General features: G+C 39.6%; 2 protein-coding genes across 4 annotated transcripts in view; one reads left to right on the top strand and one right to left on the bottom strand.

Moving 5' to 3' along the window:
• SNX22 (sorting nexin 22) overlaps positions 1-10312 on the top strand; it is a 30022-nt gene extending 19710 nt beyond the window's left edge. For 2 of the 3 annotated variants that reach the window (XM_073652842.1, XM_073652845.1), the window contains exons 4-7: positions 761-855; positions 2168-2203; positions 6299-6366; positions 9370-10312. In XM_073652842.1, the coding sequence (XP_073508943.1) occupies positions 761-855; positions 2168-2203; positions 6299-6366; positions 9370-9482 (312 nt within the window). In that variant the 3' untranslated portion in view covers positions 9483-10312. The remainder of the gene's footprint in view (positions 1-760; positions 856-2167; positions 2204-6298; positions 6367-9369) is intronic. The other variant, XM_073652843.1, reaches the window with a different exon arrangement.
• A 511-nt stretch (positions 10313-10823) lies between these two features.
• Positions 10824-19472, bottom strand: part of PPIB (peptidylprolyl isomerase B) — a 30241-nt gene continuing 21592 nt past the window's right edge. The window contains exons 2-5 of the mRNA XM_073652841.1: positions 19139-19252; positions 16840-16933; positions 14974-15158; positions 10824-11257 (exon numbers count right to left, since the gene is read on the bottom strand). Of these exons, the coding sequence (XP_073508942.1) occupies positions 11135-11257; positions 14974-15158; positions 16840-16933; positions 19139-19252 (516 nt within the window). The 3' untranslated portion in view covers positions 10824-11134. The remainder of the gene's footprint in view (positions 11258-14973; positions 15159-16839; positions 16934-19138; positions 19253-19472) is intronic.

Raw genomic sequence — 19472 nt, 5'->3', positions numbered from 1 at the left:
TTAAATTGCTTCCATATGCTCACAAGAAGCCATTGTTTACAAAAGACTGAATGGCTTCATTGTAGGATCTAACATGAAATGTATAAGCTGAAAAATCTGCACAATCATGTATGTTATAAAAAAAATATATAACTCTTAATGCCCTTTTATTTATTATTCTGTATCAATATTTGAAAGCCAAAGCAAAAAGAATGTATCATGGCGAGATATGCACTTCTTCCATTCTTGGTATTGGTTTACAAATACTGACCAAACTGTGCTTGTAAGAAAGTGGCCATATAATATCATGCTACAATGCCATTGTCATCAATAAGTCAGTATATTGAGCGTTGGAAATGTAATATATTGCAGTGGTCCCTGGCAGTGATGGTGACAGCTACTTGCAATAAAATGTAGTCATTGCCTTACCTATAGGCTCAAATACATACATTAACATCAGGATGATATCTTGGGCACAGTAGCTGTGCCAACCCAAATTGCATGAGGAGCCTGGCCGTGAGTGACAATTGGGCTTCTCCTGTAACGCCCGAGATCAGAGAATCTTCCGTCTAACTCATTAGAAGATGCGGTCATTAGTGACTGCAGCATCTAAAGGAACCGAGAGAGGCAAAAATGGCTTTCTCCGACAGCCCATAGGCACTCCACATAGTGATTGAGGGTTAGTGATTGGGTACCATGGCAGTCTAGGGTCTAATCTTTTTACCACCTCTGATGTTTTGTTGTTTTTTTTTTTTTAAATAAAATATTTGTTCTGTTTTAGGGAGTCTTGTGGTTTAACAAGGAAGTTCCCAAGGATTTGTTAGATTTTTTAAAACTGAAACATTTTCCACAGAGCAAAAAGAACTGCAGCTTGGGGTGAGTATTCCAATGTTTGGTGCTCTACAATGTGATAGAAACATGATGGCGAGGTTGATCAACCAACACTAAGGAACATTGACTTGACAGAGAAAAAGATGCCCATGGTATTTATCTGGATGAAAAGACAAAATAGGAGAACATGATTGGGTACTCTGGGACTTTTCTTTACTGGAAGTGGATGGGGCTTTTAACACTAGTATTATAAATAAAATTAAAGTAAATATTGTTAATGCCACTCTTGGGGTATGTGCACATGATCAGTATTTGCAGCAGAAAAATCTGCTGCAAATACTGGATTGTTGGCAGGAAAAATGCTGCGTAAAATACAAGCGTTTTTGATGCATTATTTTTTTTTAAAGTTTTTTGTTCCCCATTCTTATAAATGGATGAAAACGCTACAAAAACTGAAAGAATTGACATGCTGGAAATTTGAATCTGCTTCAAACCTGCAAGAAAAAAAAAGCAGCGTGTACATGAGATTTCAGAGTCTCATTCATTTTGCTGCTACAGTTACACGCATTGTGTGAACATACCCTTAGGCAGAAGTTCCTTACCTTTCAAATAGAACATAAATGAGTAAAATAGTTAAGGTGTAACATGCTCCTGGACCCCAATACAAAATCTCCAGCAAGACCCCCAAAAAGGTATATTCCCATCACTCTAAATTAGAATATATTACAGGTTAAATGTTATAGGGGACGCAGTGCTAGACCAGCCCGTTGATCCTACATATCACAAAGTAATGCCGTGTCCTAGCATCCTTTGGTAAAGCCATGACATCTCCTGGTGCAAATAGTGCAAATCACGAACAGCAGCTGCCAACACTGGGGGTAGCCATATTTTGGGTCTTTAGGGTTGGTGCCTATGTTAGAAGAACTTTCAGACACATAGTATAGGCCAAACATAAAGACAAAACATGATGTGAAAAGAACCCAAGTGAATTCACATGATTGTTGTAGAAATGTCTGCAACAAATCTTCCGCATATACTGGAAGGGAAGGCATTGATTAGGAGATTTGTTATCACTTGGAAGCGTTACAAGGGTACGTGCTGGCCTATGTCCATGATATCTTAGAAAGTGGAAATATGAACGATTATAAGGCTTTGTAATTTTCACTAGCAGGTACAAATAGCTATTGTTGTTACCTGATTTAGATACTGTCATTTCTCCTGCAAGACACATAATTAGCTTATAAAGAGAAATGGCCCATAAATCCTAATTTTCTTTATTTTTGCTGCAAAACAAAATTGTGTATGTACTGAGAACAAGGCGGTTTACTAAATAGTTATGTACAACTTCTCTTTCCAGCAGACTCTTAACGAACATCACTCCAGGAGAAAACAGGTACAGTGTTCTTCTTGATCATTCACTTAATGCTTTACCAATTTTTCAAGTAGTTGTTTTCATTATGACATCAGTAATTTTGTATTTGTTATTATAAAACCCCTTTAATACCAGTGAAGCGGAGGTTTTCAGCTAATGGAGAGGGAGTAGTTAATGACTACTTAACTATTAACTGTATTTGGCTACGTTCAGTATTTGGTCAGTATTTTACATCAGTATTTGTTGCCAAAACCAGGAGTGGGTGATAAATACTGAAGTGGTGACGTGTTTCTATTCTACTTTTCTTCTGATTGTTCCGCTCAGGCTTTTGTCTTGCAAATACTGATTTAAAATACTGAACATGTGAACGTGGCCTTTATATGATTTACAAATATTAATTTAATTAATTTTCATCAACACCATAACAACCTAGCACTGTCAATTTGTAGCACATGGTTCTAGACTTTAACCTAGCACTATTGTAAATTTATGGCGCAGGGTTAAAGCTCCTGCAATCTAGGCAGAGTAAGCCTGGTCCCCAGCTGTCGAGAGACTGCCAGGGAAGAAGACAGAAGCGGTTTATCACCTGTTCTGTATTGTATTTTGCCGGCTACACAGCGCTCAATGAGCGTTATGTAGTGTACAGAGGCATCAGCGCTGCCAGTGCTTCTCTAGGACCTGACAATAAAATGATCGTACTGTTTGGCACCAAGGGCCCACCTGTAACATTGACTCTAAGAGCCCACTGTTCAATTACATGCAAATATTACAATCCCTTCATTCACAAATGTACCTGTGATTCAATATAATAATACACTGGGTAGATTGTTGAATCTATGATGAGATGCTGCCTTTGTGTATAGTGAATCAAGGGTATTGTGCCATATTGTAGGGTGGGTGGTCACTACTGCACTGGGCTTATCTGAGCCTGCATGATGATCGGGTACCTGCCAGCATAGCAGAGCTGCTGGGTCCGGGCAGACCAAAATCAGCTCTGCCATTTACTTTTTCCACTGCAGTGGGCTGTTTTCCTCTGTAACTGGGGCTACTATAGATGACACAGTTATAGTGGAAAAGAAAAATGTTCGTCAGAAATCTTTCATGATCTCTTGATCATGTAAAAAAAATTCACATTATATGATCTCTGCGAAAAAAAATAAATATATATATAAAAAAGTAATGTCACCATTGCAAAAAAACCTTAAAAAAATCCAATGTTTTTCATCTAAAATAAGCATTACACCCATGTAACAAAAATTATACTTCTCATATTAGGTATCCTTGGAACCTTATAAACCTGAAGCATTCACTCTACGGGTTATTTGGCGTGAAGCATGAACAGTAAAAAATATAAACAAAATAAAACTAAACCAAACAATGCTTTTTTTCCTATATTTACGTTGCAAAAAAACTTGGTAAATTACACAAATTGTATTCTGTTTTGGGGTACATATAATCTATCTTACATAAAACAGACTGTCATGTCAATTAATTTTTTCATTTTTACATTATTTATATATATTTTTTTTTACTAAGGCTCTTTCTGGCCTGGTCATTAAGGGGTTAATAAGGCTCTGTATACAACATTGTTATGTCTACTTATTTTACAGGCTTTAAAAGGGAACCTGTCACCAGGTTTGCACCATATGGGATACAGCCACCACCTTTCAGCCCTCATATACAGCATACTAATATGTTATGTACACTGCTCAAAAAAATAAAGGGAACACTCAAATAGCACATCCTAGATCTGAATGAATGAAATATTCTCATTGAATACTTTGTTCTGTACAAAGCTGAATGTGCTGACAACAAAATCACACAAAAATCATCAATGGAAATCACATTTATTAACCAATGGAGGCCTGGATTTGGAGTTACCCCCAAAATTAAAGTGGAAAAACACACTACAGGCTGATCCAGCTTTGATGTAATGTCCTTAAAACAAGTCAAAATGAGGCTCAATAGTGTGTGTGTGTGTGTGTGTGTGTGTGTGTGTGGCCTCCATGTGCCTGTATGCCCTCCCTACAACGCCTGGGCATGCTCCTGATGAGGTGGAGGATAGTCTCCTGTGGGATCTCCTCCCAGACCTGGACTAAAGCATCCGCCAACTCCTGGACAGTCTGTGGTGCAACGTGACGTTGGTGGATGGAGAGAGACATGATGTCCCAGATGTGCTCAATCGGATTCAGGTCTGGGGAATGGGCGGGCCAGTCCATAGCTTCAATGCCTTCATCTTGCAGGAACTGCTGACACACTCCAGCCACATGAGGTCTGGCATTGTCCTGCATTAGGAGGAACCCAGGGCCAACTGTACCAGCATATGGTCTCACAAGGGGTCTGAGGATCTCATCTCGGTACCTAATGGCAGGCAGGCTACCTCTGGCGAGCACATGGAGGGCTGTGCGGCCCTCCAAAGAAATGCCACCCCACACCATTACTGACCCACTGCCAAACCGGTCATGCTGAAGGATGTTGCAGGCAGCAGATCGCTCTCCACGGCGTCTCCAGACTGTCACGTCTGTCACATGTGCTCAGTGTGAACCTGCTTTCATCTGTGAAGAGCACAGGGCACCAGGGGCGACTTTGGCAATCCTGGTGTCCTGTGGCAAATGCCAAGCGTCCTGCACGGTGTTGGGCTGTGAGCACAACCCCCATCTGTGGACGTCGGGCCCTCATACCACCCTCATGGAGTCGGTTTCTAACCGCTTGTGCAGACACATGCACATTTGTGGCCTGCTGGAGGTCATTTTGCAGGGCTCTGGCAGTGCTCCTCCTGTTCCTCCTTTCACAAAGGCGGAGGTAGCGGTCCTGCAGCTGGGTTGTTGCCCTCCTACGGCCCCCTCCATGTCTCCTGGTGTACTGGCCTGTCTCCTGGTAGCGCCTCCAGCCTATGGACACTACGCTGACACACAGCAAACCTTCTTGCCACAGCTCGCATTGATGTGCCATCCTGGATGAGCTGCACTACCTGAGCAACTTCTGTGGGGTGTAGAGTCCGTCTCATGCTACCACGAGTGTGAAAGCACAACCAACATTCAAAAGTGCCCAAAACATCAGCCAGAAAGCATTGGTACTGAGATGTGGTCTGTGGTCCCCACCTGCAGAACCACTCCTTTATTGAGGGTGTCTTGATAATTGCCAATAATTTCCATCTATTGTCTATTCCATTTGCACAACAGCATGTGAAATTGATTGTCAATCAGTGTTGCTTCCTAAGTGGACAGTTTGATTTCACAGAAGTTTGATTTACTTGGAGTTATATCTGCGTTTTAAATTTCTCTGAGGCATATTTATTATGTAATAATAATTTTCCAGCTTTATGGGAATTCATATAAATGTTAGTATCTGTTTTGTGAGTATTAATTATCACTTGTCTACTGGTTCAGTGATCATCTGCTTAATCCAGTGCGCCATCTAGTGGTCACACATGTAATTTCAACAAACATATTTTGAGATCAGCAAGCCTTCAATAATTAACTTTATAGAATGGGAGACATGCATGCCTTGTGGTTTTTATTTCCTTGTTCAATCAGGTAAAAAAAAAAGCAGCACACAGTTGGTAGTTTACAGAAAAAAGGATGGCTTTTCATTAAGACAATGAAGATTTAAAGGGAATCTGTCACCAGGAATTTACTATGCCATCTGAGAGCAAGATGTAAGGGCACAGACCCTGTATCACCTACTGGGCTGCTTGTTGCAATTTTGATAACTTTGTTTCTGCTGCAGCTCAAGCAGTTAGAGAATGCGGAGCTCTGTGTAACCCCGTCCACACTGAGTAAACTGTGCATAGGCAGAAGGCTACCAGTCAGTGGTGGGGGCAGGGTTATACAGAGCTCATGAATATGGAGGACTGCATTGCAGCAGGTTTAATAGTCCTATAGGGCTAATCTCCTGCTAACTGTGATTTTACTAAAACTACAGCAAGAAGCCCAGGAATGACCCCACTAGAATCAGGGCCTCTTCCTCTTAATTATGTGGTTCCCAGATTCTGTTTAAAGAGAACGTGAGAAAATTAGAAAGGAAAAAAACAGTAACTACACCACAGCTGCAATGTCTGTACTCTGCCATAACTGAATGACAAAATATTGACATTTATCCTGACTTCCTTTGCAGTTCACAATTAGCACACAAGGCAGTAGTAGGATTTTACAAGGATCTATATATTTTTCCTCCAGATACAGGTAAGAAATGTACCGTTAATAAAGACATTCTGTTAATACTTGTTCATTCATTTGGCATTATAGGCTTTTTCCTTCGTGTATAAAAGCAAATTCACATGTTTTTCATGAACAAAAAAGGGCATCTTTATTTTACTACCCGTGTTTAGGGTTCCTTTAGAATACATCAAACATAGATAATGCATAAAAAATATACTTGTAATTTCTTGACTAATTTTATTTTTTTAAACTCGCTTTTACTATTAAAACTGAGAAATAGTTGGCTAGCCTATACCCCACCCCTGTAAAGCCTTCCAACATTTGCAGTCAAAGATATTCTGACTTATACCTACAATAAAAACTGAAATTCCTATATAATTAAAGAACATTGGATATAAAAAGTCTACACACCCGTTAAAATGCCAGATTTGTCATGTAAAAAAAAAAATCATACTAGAAAGAACAATTTCAAAACTTCTTCTACCTTTAATGTCACCCATACCCTGTACACTTTAATGTCACCCATACCCTGTACACAATCCATTGAGAAACTAAAAAAAAAAAAAAAAAAAAAAAGGAAGGGGGGATGAAGTGGTTGCATAAGTGTGAACACCCTCTTATAATTGTGGATGTGGTTATGTTCAAAATTAGCCAATCACATTTAAACACATGGTAAATAGCTGTCAGTACACAGCTGCCATCATTTACATTGCTTCAGATTAATTCCATGCGAAGTTCAGATGTTCTAGAAGAGTTTTCCTGACATTTTCTTAGTTGCATATTACAGCAAAAGCCATAAGTAGACAGGTTACAACAAAGCAAAAGGATCATATTGTTGACAGTCATCAGAAGGGTATAAAAACATTTCCAAGGCTTTAGATATACTATGGAATACTGTAAGGGTGGTCATCTATAAGTATTTTAAACTTGGCACAACCGTGACATTACCTCAAACTGGACATCCCTCAAAAATTTATTAAAAGACAAAAATAAAATTGGCCTGGGAGGCTGCCAAAAGGCCTACAGCAACAGTAAAGGAGCTGCAGCAATTTTTGGCAAGTACTGGTTGTGTACTGCATGTGACTATAATCTCATTCTTCATATGTCTTGCCTGTGCAGTAGCGTGGCAAAACGGAAACTTATTATAAAGAAAAACATCCAAGCCCAACTATGTTTTGCCAAACTCTACATCAAGTCTGTCAAAACCCTGTGGAAATACGTGTTACGGCCTGACGAGATAAAGGTTGAACATTTTTGGCCATAATTTCAAAAGATGTTTGGTACAACGTCAACACTGCGCTTCAGAAAAAGAACACCATACCCCCACAGTGGAGGCAATAGTATATACTTTGGGGCTATTTTTTTGGCATCTGGAACTTGTCTTTAGTAGAGGTGGAGGGAATTCTGAATAATTCCAAATATCAATTTTTAAGTCAAAACCTTAAAGGCCTCTGCTAAAAAGCTAAAGATATGGTATAATTAAAAAGTGACACAAGAAGTGCACAATAAGGCATCACCTGGGCAATAAACACTGTAAATAGTATGGTAGTGCTCCACAACCCAGGAAGAACAAAGGAAACACCTCGACACTATCAACGTTGCTTAAAATGGAGCCATCAGCAAATGCACATGTAGCATGATAAAAATAAGCCAGTGAAAAACAGTGGTGCCGTTTCGCGTATGGAGACGCTTTTACAGGTGTGTTTTATAGAAGTGTTTCCATATGCGAAACAGTATGGTATTACTCCCCTGGTTGGGTTGCGTCAGCCACAACTGCTGGAATAAAACCAGCAGTAAATGCAATATGAGAGAGGAAGAGGAATTCCTCTTCTCTTCACATTGCGGCGCACGCCAGCTGAAGACTGCACCCATCGGTAAAGATTCCTTTCAGCCAACTCCAATACTAGAAAGGAGGGTGAGCTTTTCATTTTCTTCTTTAGTAAATACAATAGTAGAAAGGGATATATGAATAATTCTACTGCGCTGCTGTTCAAGAAGATTTCCAATAGAGATGATGGTATTGAACAAAGCAGTTTCATTAATCTAGGCATTTCGGTGTTGAACTCCTTCATCAGGAGAATAATAAAAAAAAAAAAAAAGGGTTAAGCCACAATGCGTTTTTTCCCTGATGGCGGTTGTTGAACTCTGAAATACATAGATTAGTAAAACTGCTCTTTGTTCAATACCATCACCTCAATTGGAAATCTTTTTGACCGGCAGAATTATCCGTATATCCCTTTCTACTTTTGCAAAAAGCTAAAGATGGATTTCACCTTTTAGCATGACAATGGCCCTAAGCATACCTCCAAATCAATAAGAATGGCTTTGCCAGATCAGTTTTGGAGTAGCCTAGCCAGATCCCAGACCTGAATCCAATTAAAAATCTAAGGGTGATTTTAAGAGAATGCTGTACATGGAAGATACCCTCCCAATCTGACAGCTTTGGAGCATGACTGCAAGGAAGAGTAGGCAAAGATTGCTAATTCTATATGTGCCATGCTGATTCACAGCATTCAGTCTCTGGGTAGGAGTAAGTCAAAGGATACTTGAACAAAGTACTAGTGTTTAAGGGTGTACATATTTATGCAACCATGCTATTTTCTTTTTCCACTCAAATTGCTGTGTTTCCCAGTGGATCTGGCACACATTATAGGGGTTAATAAAAGGAGGGGAAAAAGGTTCTGAATTTGATTGATTTTTTTATTTACATGACTACGTGGCATTTGATCAGGGATATGCAACTTTTTTTTTTTTTTTTTATAGCCACTGTATTTCTCTACTCATCTGGCTTAAGTAATGCAGCCTTATTTTTGACTACAAGAAAAATACACTTTTAGTAGTTTATGGAATATCAATATTATTCAATTAAGAAAAAAAACAAACGAGTACTGGCAGTCGGTAAAATACCCTGGCGTCCATTAGTAGAAGTCCTAGCTCATTAGCACTCAGGAGCAATGCTTAGCGTGGACAGACTTGCATACTGCCAGCAGAAAGGCATATTTTAATGTATTTGTTTTTATGTATTAGATTTGCTTGAGGACGTAGTGTTACAAGGAGTAATTCAAGGACTATACCAGCAGACTCACAAGAAGCCTCCTGTAGCCAAGCAAAAGTTATCTACAAGCAACACCGCTCCATGACCATGTCAATCTGATAAGACCATCATTCCATTTGGACCTGTTAATTTTACCTTTTCTGTCTGCAACATAAATAGACAATATGCATATTGAGAAATATGGATTCAGTATTTTAGGGATAGAAAGCACGTCATGTTCAGACAAGAACCTGCACAACTGGACTTTACTTTCCCCCGGTACCATGACATGTAACATTGGAGAAGCACATTACTACTTATGGTATTAACAGATGTAAACCATTTTCAGTACCATGTTGTACAAACAGTGGAAAGAAGTCCCCACACTGTGACCTTGGTGGACTGAATTTAGTTTCAGGTTTTTTTTTTCTCCAGAAAACCAATGTCAATTATGGGGATATCTTCAGACATTGGTGACAAATTACTTATAATGAATGAAGCACCATATTATAATGACATGATGCAATGTAACTGTACATTTTTCAGAAAGCAAAGCAATTTTACAACAGACAGGGCTTCTCCAGAATACCCCAGAACACTATCAAGTGGAGCACCTATAAAGCGCAGCGTATGGACGTCTAGGATTCCAATGCACTGTGACCGCTGTAATGTAGCCCACGGATTATACAGATTGTGAATCAGAAATCCTAACACTATAGTAAAGCAGGAATTGTATGTTCAAATTTTTTTTTTTTTTAATGGCTGAAATGTGAAACTGACAACACTTATGTACCTTGGCTGGTAATGTGGATTTGAATAGATTTTTTGGGGACCATTTGCAATGTGTTTACACTTTATTTTCCCTTGACACTTGTCTATGAAGTAGAGAAGTACCGGTAAGTTTTGGCTAATGCAAAATAAAGATGGGGTAAAATATTTCTGAAAGCTTACAGGTGACTTACAATAAATAATACTACAGAAAACCATTTCCAAACTAATACAAAATGAAGTGTCAAGTGTTTGTCAGCACCCATAGCTATTAAACTATCAGCAACTCTCAAGAAATGGAATATATCAATGGGCAGTTTCAACTGGCCAACTGCTGCAATATGTGTTGGTCTCACAAGTGGTGAGAGATCTGGGAAAGATCTCATCTACTGACTTTTCCCATCAGTGCTGTGAATAAGATTAGTTTTGCAATAGTGCTCTTTAGGCCACAGCCCCACTATCAGTATTTGGTCAGTATTTTTTCTCAGGAGTGAGAGCCAAAACCAGGAGTGGAACAATCAGAGAAAAGGTATAATAGAAACAAGTCATCCATTCTGTATTTATCACCCACTCCTGGTTTGGGCTCCCACTCCTGAGAAAAAATACTGATAATGGGGCCGTGGCAGGCAGACTCACCACTGTGTCAAGAGAGCATAGCAATATTACTCATAACCAATAGTTTTTGTAGAAACCAGTTTATTTCAAGGAATTGTACACATTTCTTATGTTTTCCCCAACCCAATTTGGACACATTAAACACGAGGTGGGTGGAATGTGTAAGTCAGTATACTGGGAGCTCCAACAGTGTTGGGCAGCATATTGTTTTGGTCACTTATAGATCAGTTCTGAGCTACACAGACATCCCTGTATAGATGGCAAAGAGCTTTTTGCCCATCACAGAACAAAGGCAACTGGTTAAACATATCCTCGAGCTCCGATTGATCAAGTGATGGAAGAGCGATTTCTGGTATAGTTGACGCTGCAAGAAGTTTACTCTTTAGCAATTCCAAATGGCTTTTCCACATCAATCTTGCCAGAGTTTACAATCACCACATCTTTAAGAGGCTTGTCTCGAGAATCTGTTTTGGTGGCTTCAATCTTCCTCACCACATCCTGAAATGAGACAACACATGATTGTACAGAAATGAAAACCCAAGCTCACAAAAGGAATGTAGTAGCAGAGACTATGAAATACAAAGGTCAGGGCGATTACGCTAAAACTGCTCTGATAGTGTGCTATGCTAGGTTATACGGACAGGTGGAGTCCTACTGGAACACCACCTTTAAGAGAACATCTAGGTTGTATTTTTGCTTCATTATTAAATTCTTGTTGGTTATATAGCTCCAACAAATTCCACAGAGCTTGGACTATACAATGATTGAGCAGGAGAAATGTACTCTAATATCCATTGTGGACGCTCCAGCGGTCTTCTATCATGGCTGTGGCATGATGCCTGTACAGCATGGCACGTGACAGTCACCTGCCATAGAAGCAGAGAAGGCCCATTGGAAAAGCTCTCCTGGATCAGCAGGGAATTCTGTGTTTTTTTTTTCCTAAAACAGTTGCACTTTAACTTTTTATTTAGAACCCATCCGAGGAGCTTTGCACATTTTTTGGATTTCCTCCCACATTTAAAATAAAAATTTATAGGAATTGAATTCTAGAAGTTGCTCCAAATTTCACCAAGTATACTCACACATTAAACGGGTTGTCTGGGCTTTCTGTATAATTTGTGTGTATCTAAGCTGCAGAATGCTGACAGTTTGTAGTATACGCCCTGTCAGCATTTTGCATGGTGTCCTAGGTAGCACACCGAGTCACGTGAGCAGCTCTCTCCTGATTCTGGAGGAGCTGCTCACTCCCCAACTGGAGTTTTCCTCTGTGATGTCACAACAGACACCTTCCCCAGTCTCTGCCAGATCCTCCCCCTCCTCCAGCCGCAGACACTTCCCCCAGTCTCTGCCAGACTCTCCCCTGCAGCTCACAGTGAGGCAGCAGGGGACTCCTCCAGTCACCTGTTACCAGAGACAGAGAATGGTGGAGAATAACGCTGAAAGCTTTCTCCACTGTTCAATCTCAGAATAGTCTGAAAATCCAGCCTGGACCTTTGGGTCACATGAAAGCCTCATGTGACTAGGTGCTGAACACCCAATGCTGTCCTGAAACCCCAGAAAAGAAAAGGCTTCTTTATAGGCGAGTATAATGTGCTGTGTGTATATCTGTCTGACTATTATCTATCTAGTGTACAGTTGGCTATTCACAGGCAGTGTGACCCTACAGTGGCTGTTGGCAAAGTCTATGGAGTGTCACAACGAGGCTCATAGACTGTCAGATTAGGTGGACTACGACTGACCTGGGCGGGACTTTTTTTTTTTTTTAAATAAAGTGGTGAACAAAGGAAAGTGTGGGGGAGTGTTTATTTCAATAAAGTAGTTTTGTGTGTGTGTTTTTCCTTTTTATTACTGGGCTAGTAACGGGGGTGTCTGCTTCTCCATTACTAACCCCAGGGCTTGATGCCAGCTGTCATCAACCCCCCAAAAATATTACCCCGATTGCCAAAGCACCAGGGCAATCGGGAAGAGCTGGATAAAGCGCCAGAATTGGGACCTTCCCAGCCTGATATCTTCTTACAGCCGTATGCTTTACCTTGGCTGGTTATCAAAAATGGGTCGGGGTATCCCACGCCATTTTTTCAATTAATTGGGTTAATACAAAGCTGGACAATAAGCTCCACAGGCCAGGCATTAAAGGGTGCAATTTTATAATGTCTTGTGTGGTTGTTAAGTTATATATCTGTGTCTATTTACAACCCCTGGCAAAAATTATGGAATCACCGGGCTCGGAGGATGTTCATTCAGTTGTTTAATGTTGTTGAAAAAAAGCAGATCACAGACATGGCACAAAACTAAAGTCATTTCAAATGGCAACTTTTAGGGCTTTAAGAAACACAAAGAAATCAAGATAAAAAAATGTGGTACTCAGTAAGGGTAATTTTTTTCAGACCAAGCAGAGGGAAAAAATTATGTAATCACTCAATTCTGAGGAAAAAATTATGGAGTCTCCCAGTAAATTTTAATTTCCAAAACTAACACCTGCATCAAATTAGATCTGCTCGTTAATCTTCATCTAAAAAGGAGTGATCACACCTTGGAGAGCTGTTGCACCAAGTGGACTGACATGAATCATGGCTCCAACACGAGAGATGTCAATTGAAACAAAGGAGAGGATTATCAAACGCTTAAAAGAAGGTAAATCATAACACAATGTTGCAAAAGATGTTGGTTGTTCACAGTCAGCTGTGTCTAAAATCTGGACCAAATACAAACAACTTGGTAAGGTTGTTAAAAGCAAACATACTGGTAGACCAAGGAAGACATCAAAGCGTCAAGACCGGAAACTTAAAGCAATATGTCTCCAAAACAGGAAATGCAAAACAAAACAAATGAGGAAGGAATGGGAGGAAACTGGAGTCAATGTCTATGACCGAACTGTAAGAAACCGCCTAAAGGAAATGGGATTTACATACAGAAAAGCTAAACAAAAGCCATCATTAACACCTAAACAGAAAAAAAACAAGGTTACCATGGGCTAAGGAAAAGCAATCGTGGACTGTGGATGACTGGATGAAAGTCATATTCAGTGATGAATTGCAAATCTGCATTGGGCAAGGTGATGATGCTGGAACTTTTGTTTGGTGCCGTTCCAATGAGATTTATAAAGATCACTGCTTGAAGTGAACATGCAAATTTCCACAGTCATTGATAATATGGGGCTGCATGTCAGGTAAAGGCACTGGGGAGATGGCTGTCATTACATCTTCAGTAAATGCCCACGTTTACATTGATATTTTGGACAGTTTTCTTATCCCATCAATTGAAAGGATGTTTGGGGATGATGACATCATTTTTCAAGATGATAATGCATCCTGCCATAGAGCAAAAACTGTGAAAACATTCCTTGAAAGAAGACACATAAGGTGAATGTCATGGCCTGCAAATAGTCCAGATCTCAATCCAATTGAAAATCTTTGGTGGAAGTTGAAGAAAATGGTCCATGACAAGGCTCCAACCTGCAAAGCTGATCTGGAAACAGCAATCAGAGAAAGTTGGAGCCAGATTGATGAAGAGTACTATTTGTCACTCATTAAGTCCATGCTTCAGAGACTGCAAGCTGTTATTAAAGCCAGAGGTGGTGCAACAAAATACTAGTGATGTATTGGAGTGTTCTTTTGTGTGTTTTTTTCATGATTCCATAATTTTTTCCCTCTGTGTGGTCTGAAAAAAATTACCCTTACTGAGTACCACATTTTTAATCTTGATTTCTTTTAGTGTTTCTTAAAGCCCTAAAGTTGCCATTTGAAATTAGTTTTGTGCCATGTCTGATCTGCTTTTTTTCAACATTAAACAACTGAATGAACATCCTCCAAGCCCAGTGATTCCATAATTTTTGCCAGGGGTTGTATGTATCATTATCTTTGAACATGTTTAAAGGGAACCTATCGCCAGAAAAAACGCTACTAACCTGCTGATATGGGGGTTACTCTGCAGGTTAATAGCGTTGTTATTCTGGTCGGCGCCTGCACGTAGCCGAACAGCGGCTGTAACCATGCCCACGGCCCTGACTGACAGCTGGCACCAATGCAGAGGGAGTGTCAGTCAAGATTGGGAGCGCGGTTACAGAAAGAGAGAAACAACACCCCTATACATTTTGGGTTTTATAATACAATACAGCACAGATTAGTTAAAGAAGTTGTCTGACCCCAAAATCCAATTTTTTTTTTTTAAGCCAATTTATTCACAAATGTAACTGTATTGAATCAACATCTTACCTCTCCTTCCAGAACCTTGCCAAATACCACATGTCTTCCATCCAACCAAGTAGTTTTAACAGTTGTAATGAAAAACTGGGAACCGTTTGTGTCCTTTCCAGCATTGGCCATGCTCAACCAGAATGGACCGTAGTGTTTTAGCTTGAAGTTTTCATCAGGGAATCTATCTCCATAAATGCTTTTTCCTATATTAGAAGTAGAAGATGAAGGTTCTTTCCACTAAAAAAGGCTTGTCAAAGATTATAAAAACACAACTTCTATCTTCCAAAACAAAGCTGTCACACATCTTCAGGTTGGATGTGGCATCTCAAATGATAACTGACATTTACTACTTCTAAGGTAACTAAAGACTACAAGTACAATTTACTATAGATATTTTCTAGATCACCTTTTGTAGTACACATAAAAGCGCCCAAAAATCCCACTTAACAGCATCCTTGCTTACACTTAGAAGTGAGCGTCTTCTAGTGGGCTTGGTCTGATGTACCAAACGAATATGAAGACAATACACATATACGCTATGCAACTCTTTTCAAGCCTTTAAAGCGCACCTGTCAGCAGGATTGTGCTTAGTAAACCACATACACTGTCAGGTGGGTGCCGTTACACTGAGTAAAATGATACCTTTGTTGATTAAATCCATCCAGTGGTTCTTTTATAATCTTTACTTTAATTTCTGACATAATGAAATGCATGTGCTCTGGTGCCATCATTATGTATTCATGTATTCCTATCTTTGGTCTCTTGACAGGTCACTGTGCTTTCAGTGACCTGCATACTATTTTACATACTGACTGTGTAATTTGTGTCACAAAGTGAAATTTACATTCCCCCCAAAATGGTAGCGGCCAGCGCATGTGCAGTACCATCTAACGTCTGCCAAGATGCTACTGCGCATGCCATTTTGCTAGAGGAAAAAGAAATTTGTGTGCAGCAATATGGCCCCCGCGCTTGCGCAGTAGCATTTCTCGATTGCCGAGAAATTATTTTTCCAAAAGCAAAATGGCGCCTGCAAACATGAATACAGAATGAGAGCACCGGAGCACAAGCATATCATTATATCAGAAATTAAAGTAAAGTTTATAAAAGAACCACTGGACGGATTTCATCAACAAAGGTATCATTTTACTCAGTGTAATGGCGCCCACCTGACAGTGTATGTGGTTTACCAAGCACAATCCTTGCTGACAGGTGCAATTTAAATGTCACATCACTGGATTTTACAATATAGTAATTTTTTTTTCTATGAATGGGTGCTGGCTTTATTTCCCTTTTTTTTTTATAGTAACAAGACAAATGTGACAGGTTGCAAAGCTTGGTTTATGTAATAGCAGTTGAGTCCTCAAATACACAGAATTATAGAATTACACTTATTACACAGTCAGCTGTCCACTATTTCTTAGCAGCGTTTTCCCACAATGAACATTTGTGCCACATTTCCAGGGTAAGTCAGAAATGTCTAGCAGATATGGTCTAAAAGCCACATTCACATCGGTATTTTACATTTTTGTAAGCCAAAACCAAGAGTGGGTGATAAATACAGAAGTGGTGACGTGTTTCTATTATACTTTCCTTTGATTGTTCCACTCCTGGTTTTGGCTTACAAATACTGATGTTCAGTATCTGATCAGTATTTTACATGGATTAACTCTTCAAAACCATACCTAAATGGAGGCCAGAGAAAACCTCATCCAGGCAAGGAATGAATAATAGGTAGTTGTGAAAGTGCATGATTCTCACCATTAACCCGTAAGGGGGCTGCAGAAATAGCCTGGCACTGTATGCCTTACTTTTAAACCAACTCGCAATACCTTTGTTATATATAGAAAAATAAAAAGTATTATATATATTTTCCTGTTTACTTACCTCCAGTACCATCTCCTCGTGTGAAATCGCCTCCCTGAATCATGAAGTCTTTGATCACACGGTGGAACATGCTGCCCTTATAGCCAAACCCTTTCTATAAGAAAACAAAGAAGCCAATCAGATACGTTGAAACTTGCATCCAAAAACAGAATAACAAATATTATTAAATCTAGACAACTCCTTAAAATAGAAGGTGAATAAAAATGAATAACCACATTGTCCAATTGAGTAAATAGAAATGTATTTCAGCTGCCGGAAAAAAAGGTGTGATATTGGTAAATGTTATTCCTTGAATATGGAAAAAGTACAACGGGGCTGTCCACTAATTGGATAACTCCTTAATTGCTATATTTCCCCCTTATAAAATAATAATCTATACTTGGATTCGGTGACGGCGGCGTTCCAGCAATGACCGTACTGGCTCTCCCGGGGCTTGCATGATATGTCGTGGGAGTCTTGCAGCCAATCAGCGGCCACTTTACTCTCACGTCCTTCAGACTAAACTGACACTTGGAAGAAGCGGGAGCTGCTGCTCTCTGGCCCTGAGGCTAGTATTGGCTGCTATTTCATAAGGAGGAGTATAGCAATTGAGAAGGGGTTGTCCAGTTGTGGACCACCCCTTTAATTCTGTTTAAGAGCTCTGCTTGCAGTCATTCAAAAGAAATCTTTGCAATTTTCCAATGGAAAAAGCTTAGCTTATATAACCAACCATTAGTTATTAGAGCCATCTTTTTAAAGGGTACCCATCACTACTTCAGAATCCTGATCACTAGACAAAAGGAGCAGAGCCAATCATAACTAAAAGGGATACTCAAGCATATCTGCTTCATTTATAGAATAGCAGCTGTACTTTAAGAATGCCATAGACATGAGATTTCTGCAAATCATTATCTAATACAGTTTCAGTAAAATCTGCATTTAATGTGTATGATCAGCGCATACATCAGATGCGCTAGCATTTCTCACCAAATTTAGCGGCACTCCCAATGCTCTGCAGGCAAATAGCTCTCAATAGTGAGAGAAGTGGATGAGAATCTTGTTGGCATATTACTGACAGTATGCCGATCATATGCTAACAGCCATGAGACCACCCTCTTGATCTGGCAATTGAGGGGAATGCCAACAGTGTTTGCAATGCACACTGTCAGGATCTGACAATCAAGAGTCATAGAGTGATTGCAAATATTTACCTCAAGCTTGGAAAACCCCTTTAAGAAGTTCTTATGCAAACTGGAGTTCTTACTTTTTTTTTTGCATTATTTATGCATTCATTATAAGGCTTCATTTAGATGTCTGGGAATCCTGTGCATGTTCTTGCTCACAGTTAGAACTTGTACCTATTATGGTCTGTAGGGCTGTTCATATGTCCGTGTTTTTTTGCGGAACGAGTGGTCTACAAAAAAAGTCTGTGAGACATGTCCATTTTTGACCAGTCACAGATCAAAATTAGCCATACAATTCTATGGGTAAGTGAAAATTACGGACAGCACATAAATGGCATCTTTAAAGAGGTTGTCCACCTTTGGGGTATTTTTTTCTCCCAATTCAACTGCATGTAACTGGAGCAAAATATAATGTTTGCTATTGGTTGTCATTAAAATTTTGCACTGATTGGCTTCTATAGGATATGTGTTGCACAGTCTATTGCTAGCTAATGAATGAGTTATTTCAGAATGAAATACCATAGTCAGCCTGTTATGATGGTCTTTTTCTGAGCTCCTCTCAGCTGATTTATGGCCACAGACCACATCAAAGTTGAATGTACAGAAAAACAGCTTGTAAAATCAAAACGATGCTATATTTTTAATGGGCACTCTTTTGGCCTCCGTTTAGTAATTATAGGCTTTACGCCTGTGTGCAAGTCAAGAGCATTCCAACCACACACACTTAATGTAGGGTAAAAACTCAGTGTGAACTGCAGTGTGGCATTTTGATCACCTGAAGAATGACAAGCCATTGTGTCGCCCTTTCAAAACATGTCAGCAGAATGACACAATGGACTTGCTAAAGACAAGCTATAGAAAAGTTGGTCAAATATTAATATTAAATAGATCAGCATTGTATCTATATGACCGCAAGCTTTACACCAATTAATACATAATCATTAGTAGATTTGCTGATAATCCATTCTATTACATGTGTATCATGTCTCCTGCCAAAGTTACAGATGATCTTGGAAATTAATATTTTATAAGACAATCACTTCATTATTTTTGTGCGACTGCAGATCTTGTGCCAGTCTAGGAAGGAGCATTGATACTACATGAGGATAGGCCTGTATATGCTCTCCTGTTCTCACCTCTCCAGTTGAAAGTGCAACAAAGTTGTCGACAGTCTTGGGAACAGTTTTGCCAAAAAGTCCAATGACTACACGTCCAACCTCTTCATCTCCGATTTTGATATCAAAGAACACCTTTAGAGAGAAGTTCAGGAAAACAACAAGTCAGCCTCTAAAATCATACATTTATCGGGAGGTGTGTAAAGAAAACACTTGATAACATTGATCCAGAAGTGACATTTACAGCCTACAATTCAGTGTACTCAGTGTTGGCAGCTAGACCCATTCTTCCCATAGCTGGCAGATAAAATGTGATGTATAGAACAATCATACAGTGTCACTGCGACTAAGACAA

This window comes from Phyllobates terribilis, unplaced genomic scaffold (assembly GCF_046119375.1).
Source record: "Phyllobates terribilis strain yellow unplaced genomic scaffold, ASM4611937v1 Scaffold_11__3_contigs__length_659146591, whole genome shotgun sequence".
NCBI classification, from domain to species: Eukaryota; Metazoa; Chordata; class Amphibia; order Anura; family Dendrobatidae; genus Phyllobates; species Phyllobates terribilis.
Note: the sequence above shows the minus strand (reverse complement) of the source record. Positions and strands in the feature narration are given on the sequence as shown.